At 40.1% G+C, this 10,678-nt stretch overlaps 1 protein-coding gene across 1 annotated transcript in view; it reads left to right on the top strand.

Annotated features, from left to right (window-relative positions):
- Positions 1-10,678, top strand: part of si:ch211-264f5.6 (carcinoembryonic antigen-related cell adhesion molecule 1) — a 71,198-nt gene that overhangs the window by 26,661 nt on the left and 33,859 nt on the right. Inside the window, exons 6-8 of the mRNA XM_034160523.1 lie at positions 3,026-3,304; positions 5,384-5,638; positions 8,146-8,263. Of these exons, the coding sequence (XP_034016414.1) occupies positions 3,026-3,304; positions 5,384-5,638; positions 8,146-8,263 (652 nt within the window). The remainder of the gene's footprint in view (positions 1-3,025; positions 3,305-5,383; positions 5,639-8,145; positions 8,264-10,678) is intronic.

Genomic DNA, 10,678 nt, shown 5'->3' with positions numbered 1-10,678 from the left:
CAGCGGGGTTTGAGCCTGTCGATCGGTGCTCAGAGCGCGGCGCGCTCTCAGCAGTTGTGGGCGGTCTTTAACCCGTCTGGATCACTCCTTAATCTGTGTAAACCCCATAAAATCATCCTTGAAAGCCATATTAATTTTCCGAACGGTGTCCACCTGGAGGTCTCTCACAGTTTCTGGAAAACAATTGATGCAGCAAAGCTCCAAATCGTTCAGACATTTATTCGCAATAAAAAAAACGACGAGAGGGTGGACCAGTGCTCACACAAAGCCTGCTCACAGGCGAATGACACAACCGACAGGCGTGAAAAAACTCACGCATGCGCACGAAGGTTCAAGCTTGGCTGATGCAATCACACATGATTCAAATCCATATGGTTTTTGAAAAAAATAAAAGGTCGGATACTTTTCTAACAGTCCTCGTGTGTGTGTGTGTGTGTGTGTGTGTGTGTGTGTGTGTGTGTGTGTGTGTGTGTGTGTGTGTGTGTGTGTGTGTGTGTGTGTGTGTGTGTGTGTGTGTCTCTATATATCTATATATATCTATCTATATATATATAGATATATATAGATATATATATATCAGGTAAATGGAGAATCACATAATTTAAATCCCCTGGATTTGTTTTAGTACTTTTATTAACATTTTAGGTATTTTTATACTTTTTTTTTTTTTTTTACAAAAGTTAAAGATTTTTTTTTTTTTTTACTTTATTTTTAATGATCTCTCATGGCTCACCTGCATTATCTTCATGGGCCACTATTGGGCTGTAGCCTACACTTTGGGAATCACTGGTCTCAGAAATGACTTGTTTTAAGTAGAAAAGTGCTGCTGTGTGCCACACCCCTCTCTGACAGAAGGAGCAGCGTTACAGCCAAACAGCCCATTTATTTTCCACACAGGATGTGGATGTGACACAGTGGGTGTGTCTTACTGAGTTTGCAGGAGTGCAGACATGAACTTCTGTGTCACGTTTCAGTCCAATAGGACCCATTTGTATTTTTTTTTTGTGAAGTTTTTAATGATTTGTACTGCCAAAGGTAAATAAGTTGATTCACCAGCACAGAGTGTAAACCATCTCTTACGCAGTTTTCTGCAAAAACATGGCCACTGGCTGTAATTTTAAAATATAAACCATCAAAGTGACACATTTTGACTGCAGGATGTTGCATTTTAGTGACTAATTTGAAATCTTCATCAGCTGCAGCATATAATTTAGTGACTTCAGGCGTGAGACACATGTGAGTCCTTTTGTCTCGTGCTAAGAAATCCCACCGTGACCTCCAGCAAAGGTGCCGGTTCTGTTCGCTGTGTGGACTAACAGCACGTCAAGAGCAGCATTCACACTTAAGAGCTTCTGGAATGACTGCCTGGAATGTCTGCAGAGGATGTTGTCTTTGTACGAACCTGAAACCTGCTGGGTTGGAGGATGTGTTTACAAAATGCCCTGAAGTGTAGCGAGTTTTCGCTCTGGAAGTTGAGAGCAACATGAGACGAGACATAAACCTAAAACCACACTGTTTACTGTGAATTACAGTCGACCTGCTTCTGTGAGTTTTGGACTTTTAATTTAAAACTAGCACATTGCCTGTCGGGATCCACGGGCTCTAGGTTGGGTAGTATTTATAAAATAGCTAGCTGACATTTCAAGAGTGGCAATAAATTATACAAAGTTTCTAGAATGATTTGAAGTGGGGTGTGAGTCCAGAATTTAATTATCGATGTCCATTGTTCACTGTTGTTACCTAATATTAGCGATAGACCGATAATCGGCTTGGCCGATATTGACTGTGCATCGGCCATGCCAGTTATCAGCCAGGGCCAATAATAACCCCTGGCCATTATTGGCCCAGCTGATTATCGGTCTATCCCTACAGAGCACCCAGAGGGATAATTGGCCAATGCCGATTATTGGCCCAACTGATCGATCTATCCCTACAGAGTACCCAGAGGGATTATCGGCCGATGCAGTCTATCGGCCCAGCTGATTATCAGTCTATCACACCTAATATCCCTAATTTTTCCAAAAATATTAGTCCTATCAATGTTCCATTTTTGCAGCGTTCATCTTTGACCAAAAATACATAAGCATACCAAATGGCAAATGTCAACTCTTAGTCCATGGGCCAAGCAGGTTTTCAATACCACTTAAGGTGATGAAACCACACTTAGAACCCAGCCTCAGTGTGCCATGGCCTACACATGCACTACACATGATGCCTATACATAATGCAAATTATTGTTTGGGTTAATGAGATTCTAAAAAGGAACAGTTTGCACCATCTGTCATGTTTAGTTATCATGTTACAGGGTAACATATGTCATAAGTCATAGAGACTTTGGAGACCAAACATTTAAGACAGTCAAAACTATTTAATTAATTAATCCTTTTATTTCAACCAATAACTTGCATTATTTTTTACTAAAATTGGAGCAACTTTAATTCTTGAAGCCTGTACAAACTGAAACTGACGTTTTTGCTGTTTTTACCATATAACTCCAGAACATTGTTATAGACAGTCCAAACTATACCTTTTGGAATTGTTATGATCAGATAAATAATGTGGTATAGTATTCAACATGATTGGAGCTTTTTTTTTTATAATTTTGACCTCTGTGTAACCCTTCATTGACTCCACGTTGGCTACAGCTCCCACCCTGGGATGGCTGTATTACATTTTTGTGTGGGCCATGGTACACTGAGGCTAGATTCTAAGTGTCAGTTTGTCACATTACGTGGTACCGATTAGTTCAAAATTGATGACTGGTTTGTAGACTGTCTCCGTGATCAAAGCCATACGCATGCATGTATGTACACAGAGGCCACTTGGCTTTTAATATATAGATGTCTTCTGGGATTTTAGCAAAATTCTGATGTTCTGAAATGATAAAGATGAAATGAGCAGATTACCAATCAAACAAAATCTAACTCATTTTTACAGTAAATGTGCAGATAATCAAGTAGTATCTCTATAATAATGATGGTTTGTAACAGGATTAGATTCTGTCTCTCCTTCTCAATCTTTTCAGAGGCCATATCCGGAGCGAGCATCACTGGGCCGTCTCTTACCCTCATTGCTGGTAACAGCTCAGCCAACCTCAGTTGCCAGGCAACATCAGGCACCATAGAGTCCAGGACATGGAAGAATGACAACGGGCCACTTTCTGCCAGTGGCCGCATAGTGTTTGCCAACGACAAAAGTAGCATCCTGATAAACCCCGTGGAGAAGGATGACAATGGAAAGTACAAGTGCGAGCTCACCAACCATGTCAGCACTGACACCGCCATCTACAACCTGATAGTCAACTGTGAGTGGGGCGTTTTCTTCCATTATTGTACATGAAATCCAAAGTAATGCTGAGAAACTGCATTATTGTTATTGCGATTATTATTAATAACAGGATCCTGTGTCTCCCTTCAGACACCGTTAATGAAGTCATGCATTTCAAATAATGGGGCTGATGTTGCAGGTTGATGTTGTCAGTATACCTGCGTGTGTGTTATAGCTGTATTTATCATCATCAGCTGTTATCATCCCACTGATGCTCTAAATATTACTGCTTATATAACGGCTGAGTGGATCCTTGTCATTTGATTGTTGCTTTGTATGCCACATGACATGGATTCTTCATCCCATTTGTGTTGCACTGCATTTACTGTACAAATATGGTTCCATTTACCGTGCAAATTTGGTTGCATACGTTTTGTACCATTGCACGCTATGAACCCCACCCACGCACACACTAGTGGTGGCGGTGTTTAGTTAAATATGGCGGAGTTTGTTTTGCTGACGGACAATGATTTGAAGGAGCTAATTGACGGTGCTAATTCTTCTAACACACACACACACAAATACACTATGCTGTAAGCCGTCTGGAGGCATGAAGAGCTGTTAGGATGAAAAGCTGGACAAATTTCTGACGTGATTTTTCGCTGGACTGAGGAAGTACGCGGTCTTTTTTTTTTTGAAGTATCACAGACTAACTGTTTTTCCAAGTTGACTGAGAAGAATTTTGGACTCCTATTTAAAGTTCTTGTTGGACTGTTGATGTCAAACCACCAGTAATGCACACCAAAATGCAAGTCCCTTTTCTGTTGTTTATAAATTAATATAATATGAAATGACAAGGATTTTAGCTGTTATATAAAACAAATAATGATTGTTTTTACATTCTTTCAAAAGATCGAATATTTAATCATATTTAATTTGGTGAACGATGAAATTTTCCATCTTTCATCAAATTAAATATTTGTACCATTGAACTTGTAAACATTCATTATTTGTATCCTAATACTTGTAGTCTACCATCTCGGTCCCTTTGCTAATGAGCTTGTGGTTGTCGCATGTAGTCTTAACACTTTTCACTTAATCTTTCTATCCGGCTGGTAAGATGCAGTGGTTGTCACATTTCTGTTTCAAACAGTTGGCTGTGATTTTGTCTGTCTGATAAAAGCTGTTTGTGCCGTATCCTCCTCGATTTCTTTTGGCTCATTTCACCTGATTAAATTTTCTGTTCCCTGATCCCACATAAACATAGTCATGGACTTGTTCCAGCATTTCATTTCCTAGTCTCTTGTGCACGCGTGCCTGCATGTTAAGCGTGACCTTTGCTTGTCATTCTGAGCCTCACTGTGTTGCTTTCATTGTTTAGAGCTGACATTTTTTCCGACTTTCTTTGATGCATGTGATTAAAAACATCATCACCGAGCCTGAGCTGACTTGACTTCCGTTTATGTTGGCATTTGTTGGCCAACTTTGTTTCTTTACAGAGTCCTTGAAGGGTTGATGGAGTGAAACATTGGTATGCTGATTTGGTTAAATTGTGTCTGTCGACTTGACATCTGGCCAGTCTGTATTTTGGGTTGGTCAAGTGCGAGATGTAAAACCACCAAAAAGTCCAGACTGTGACAGAAACATTAAAGTTTTATGTGAGCCATTACTGCCAGCAGATTGCTGTCACCACGCCACAGGCTTCTCGCCGACACAGACATTGTGAGGGGGTAGTGAAATGCCAAATTTAGGAAATAACATTAAAAGTGGAAGGTCGATTATTACCATCTGATTAGGCCCACAGCTTCCACAAACTCACTTAAAAACCTCTTGAATATCACATTAACGGGACTTCATTACTTCTGTCAGTGTCAGAAGGTAGAAAAATTTAACAGGATGTTCTCTAATTATTCACATTATTCATTATGCTCTTCGTTACTCAGCTGTTATGTTGTGCAGTAAAAGCTAAATGTGTAAAGCTACCACTGTTTTTTTTTAATTAATTTTTTTTTTTTTCTCATCAAGCTTTTTTCACACCCATTTAACTACAGCACACAGATTTAATTAGCTCATCTGATTCAGCCTGATCATGTCTTCTTCCTGTATTGGTTTCCAGTCGGTCCAGAAGCGGCCACAGTGACGGGTGTAGAGGCTGTGGAGGTGAATGACCCTGTGAAGCTGACATGTTTTGCTCAATCCGTCCCACCTGCCACCTACACCTGGAAGTTCAATGGCAGTGTAATTGACAACCAGACTAATGTCTATACAATTGAGAAGGCCATCTACAAGAACTCGGGGACGTACATGTGCGAGGCGCACAATTCCGTTACTGGCCAAACCACAGTGACCAACCACAAGCTGTCTGTCAAAGGTCAGATGCATTTTTTTTTTAATTATCATTTTTCTCTACCCTCTTGGTAAGAAATGAAATGAGTATGACATGATTTTTACATGCTATGGGTCATGCTTTTTGAAATAATGAGTAAATAACACACACTGAAACACTTGCAACCTTTTGCCCCCACCCCACACCCCCCAAAAAAGGGTTTGGATTTTAAATTAGGATAAAATCATAACTCATACACTGCAGCAAAGAACAGAATATTTACAGAGGGACCCCAGAAATGCTGATACAAGCACCAAATTTGCCACAAGAACTCTTTTGAAAAAAATGATTGGCCACTTGAATTTTCATTAGATAGCCAGGTAGGGGTCAGATAAAGAATTACACAGGGATCAAAATTAAAAGTCACTCCAATCAGATTGAAAACTATGCCACATTATTTGTCTGATTACAAAGATTCCAAAAAGGTATAGTTTGGACTATCTATGCCTGAATGTTATGGCATTATTACTAGAGGAGCTACGACCACTACCTTTGCACCACCCCCCCTCCCCCACACACACACACACTCAGGACTAAACCAAACCAACTTTTTTAGGTTCCTTACATGACCCCAAAACACAATCAGGATGTTCCCAAAAAATAAAAACTGGCCTCAAGGCAGTTATCCAAGATGGCATCCAATATGGCTGCCAAAATAGGGTTTTTTCACTAAAACACCTTTAAACAACATATAAACAACTTCCTACTATGTATTTTAATGATAGGGGTCTTTTGGTGGCCATTTTGGACACCATTTTGAATCTTAAACCCATGCATGAATTTAGTTTAGGCACAAATGAGTTTGCTGTGACCTGCAATGGTCTTCCCATTGAATCTCTGTGATATTTAAGGTGTTTTACTGAAAAACCCCATTTTGGTGGCCATCTTGGATGCCATCTTTGCTAACTGGCTTGAGACCAGTTTTTATTTTTGGGAGCATCCTAATTGTGTTTTGGGGTCATCTAAGGAACCTAAGAATCCAATGGATGTTAACCTTGTTTGACCTTTACTTTGGAGACCAAGCATTCAACCTAGTCAGAACCATTCCATTTATTAATCCTATTAGCTCAACCAATAATTTGCAACACTTTTTACCAAAATTGAAACAACTTTAACTTTTGACCCCTGTACAAACTAAAATTGACTGTTTTCACCATTCTTGCTGTTTTTACTCCATAATGCCACAACATTGAGTCATAGATAGTCCAAACTATACCTTTTTGGAATCTCTGTAATCAGACAAATAATGTGGTATAGTTTTCAATATGTTTGGAGCATCTTTTAATTTTGACCACTGTGTACTTCTTCAATTGACCCCTACGTGGCCGCCGAATGAAAATTCAAGTGGCCAATTGTTGTTGTTTTTTTGTTTTGTTTTGTTTTTTCAAATTATAAAGTCTAAGGAGTATTTCTGCCAAATTTGGTGCTTGTATCACCATTTGAAGGATTGTTTCAGTTTTCTGCTGCACTAGTAGTCTGCAGTACAAGCACATAAATATTAACACTTGTTTTTTTTTCTCTTGTACGCTATGATTGTAGAGCAGGTAGCTGAGTGGATAAGGAGCTACCAATATGTACACCTGGGTTCGAATCCCACTCAACCTACCTGTCTCTGTCCTTGGACAAGACACTTAATCTATATTGTCTCAGTCCACTCAGCTGTAAATGGTTACCAGCCTCAGCTTTCATGTACGTGTTCGGGGACCACATCGCCTCTCTGAGGGAGGAGTCAGTGTGTGTTCCACTGAAATCTGATAACTCACTTTACAAAGTGATGAAGTCAAATACACACTTCCTCCATTCTGTTCTCTGGAAGCTGATGTAACAGGCAAGCACAGTCGTACAAGAGTGTCTGGCTGCGGCAAGGGAGAGCGTGCACGATTCACGCAGAGCGTGCACGGTTTACGAAATGGAATTGCTTCCTCATTGCAAATTTAGTGCTAATTAATTTAAAAATACTTCATTTTCAAGTCAGGGTGAGGGTGCACTTTGGTTAAAGCAGGTTAAACCTTCAGCAGTGCAGAAGTATAAACCAAATTTACATGCCAGCGCCTGATAATGCAGGAATGTGATACCTCATCGTAAATCGCGTCATTCATCTTCTGTCACTTCAGTCCTCATTAGCTGAGGGGAACACGTGCCTTTCTTTGGAGAACAACATTTTGTTAATCAGATGACCAAGAAAATGTTGGCATCTTTTTTCATAATTCTTTAAAATAAGACCAGAATTGAGCATCTACTTTTTGCCTTCATAACGTTTGATCACGCTTGAGATCTACTAACATTTATTGGTTATGGTTTGGATGTTGAACTTTGATTTCTTGTAATTGAGGTGTTCTTGTCATCAAGAGTTTACTTATTAGGAGGTTTGTCTCTACTTCCAAATCTTCGAATAGCTTCAGATGTGAAGTCACGTGAATCTGTCTTGTTCAAGAGGTCGTCTTGTGTTTCTAAGTAGAGTTGGTCACGGTCTTTTTTTTTTTTTCCCTCAGAGGAAGGAGCGCTGGATGAAGGTCTTTCAGATGGCGCCATCGCTGGGATTGTCATTGCCGTTCTCATCACCCTGGGTGCCGTCATCGCTTTGGTCATGTACTGCAGACAGAAAACACCGTAAGTGTCCGACTGATTTACCTTTTAAAGGCAGGACTCTGACATACCTGTACATAACTAAAAGGGTCCATCTGACAAACAGACTTGGTTTCTTTCCTCACATGGCATCAAAGTCCACTTCATTTAAACATGATCTGCTTTGGAGTCACTCAAACACAGAAAATACTTTCTCAAATAATCGTCTTTCGGCTGCTCCCATTAGGGGTTGCTACAGCAGATCAATCGTTTCCATCTCACCCTGTCCTCTGTGTCTTCCTCTGTCTCACCAACCACCTGCATGTCCTCCCTCAGCACATCCACAACCCTTCTCTTTGGCCTCCCTCTTCTCCTCCTGCCTGGTGGCTCCATCCTCAGCATCCTTCTCCCTATATACCCTGGGTCCCTCCTCTGCACATGTCCAAACCAGCTCAATCTCACCTCTCTGACTTTGTCTCCAAACCGTCCCACCTGAGCTGTCCCTCTATGTTCCTTCCTAATCCTAGCCATTCTCGTCACTCCCAAAGAGAATCTCAACATCTTCAGCTCTGCCTCCTGTCTTTTTGCTAATGCCACCGTTTCTAAGCTGTCATTTCATTTCAACCTTACTAACCCCCAGAGCAACACTGGTAAGGAAAAACTCCCTCTGAGGAAGAAACCTCAAGCAGATCAGACTTGGAGGGGTGACCCTCTGCTTGGGCCATGCTACAGACATAAATTACAAAACAATTCACAAAACAAACATACAGGAAATGTTGCCGGTGCACAGAACGGTTTCTGGAACAGACAGCACACCCATGTCTGGATGGAGCTGCACCTCAAACAGAGAGAAAAGAAAAAAGTAGAATCAAGCATCAGAAAGACAACAAATGCAGTATAATTTGTCAGCATTAAGCAACAAGAAAAACAGAAGAAATAAAGTGATTGCCGGCCATTAGTCCTAAGCTTCACTAAAAGACCCAGAATTTAGATCATATGGAGGCTGTGGCATGCTCCGTTTCCTAATAAAATGAATTTATAAGAGTAAAAAGCATAGTAACATACTATGCCAGTATTCTAGCCATATGAAAGGGAAAAAAGTGCGTCTTAAGTCTGGACTTGAAAGTCTCTACAGAAGCTGACTGTTTTATTGATGCAGGGAGATCATTCCACAGAACAGCGGCATGATAAGAGAAAGCTCTGTGACTCGCAGACTTTTTATTTACCCTAGGGACACAAAGTAGTCCTGCACCTTGAGAACCCAAAGCTGGGGCAGTACGTAGGGTTTAAAGCTGTACAACATAGCTGGTCTCACTGCTGTCTTGTAGACTTTCTCCATGATTCTTGCTGATATTCTTCAGTCACAAATCACTCCTCCCACCTTTCTCCACCTGCTCCATCCTGCCTGCATTCTCTTTTTCAGCCTGTCAAAAGAAATGTTACTAGGTTCCCCTGGAGCTGGCCATGATACCATTTTACATAAAACAGTGCATTTTAAGGATATTTTTCGTTCCCATATTTGTGAAAAGAAATGTGATTTGACAGTTAGCTTGGTAGGAGAAGCACTGAAAATAGAATGAAATTTATTTCGATTCATTTATTTGCTGCAAGACTGATACTCTAGACTGATTAAAAATACATATGAGGCTGGTTGTTGCTGTTTAAGCTTCTGATTTCCACAAAATGTAAACATTTCTCTGATTGAATTGAGAGCAATCACCAAGTCTGCAAGCACTAGAAATGTTCTCTGTTCCTACTGCAAAGACGTGGAATGACAGTCCCAAACTATTGACCAAACATTATATTTCAGTTATAGCTGATGCTTTTTAAACCATCATATATATATATATATATATATATATATATATATATATATATATATATATATATACACACGATCTCTGCTCCCCTCCACAGCATGTCTTTTTCCTGGTTCTCTCCCTCAGCCCCAACCAGTCCCAGCAGAAGACTGCCCCTCCCTGAGCCTGGTTCTGCTGGAGGTTTCTTCCTGTTAAAAGGGAGTTTTTCCTTCCCACTGTAGCCAAGTGCTTGCTCACAGGGGGTCGTTTTGACCGTTGGGGTTTTACATAATTATTGTATGGCCTTGCCTTACAATATAAAGCGCCTTGGGGCAACTGTTTGTTGTGATTTGGCGCTATATAAAAAAAATTGATTGATTGATTGATTGATATATATATATATGTGTGTATATATATATATATATATATATATATATATATGTGTGTATATATATATATATATATATATATATATATATATATGTGTATGTGTGTGTATATTAGGGCTGTCACGACTACATCAACTATTGAAACCGCCGACAACTAATTTAGTCGTCAGCGAGTCATTTGCTTTGAACCTTGAACCAATGAAGCAGTGCTTTGATGTGCTGCTTTATTGGATCTTTGCTTCACTCCTCTTCAGAAGTGGCAACTCCGCTTC

This window comes from Thalassophryne amazonica, chromosome 20 (assembly GCF_902500255.1).
Source record: "Thalassophryne amazonica chromosome 20, fThaAma1.1, whole genome shotgun sequence".
Lineage (NCBI taxonomy): Eukaryota > Metazoa > Chordata > Actinopteri > Batrachoidiformes > Batrachoididae > Thalassophryne > Thalassophryne amazonica.
This window is presented reverse-complemented; position numbering and strand designations above follow the sequence as displayed.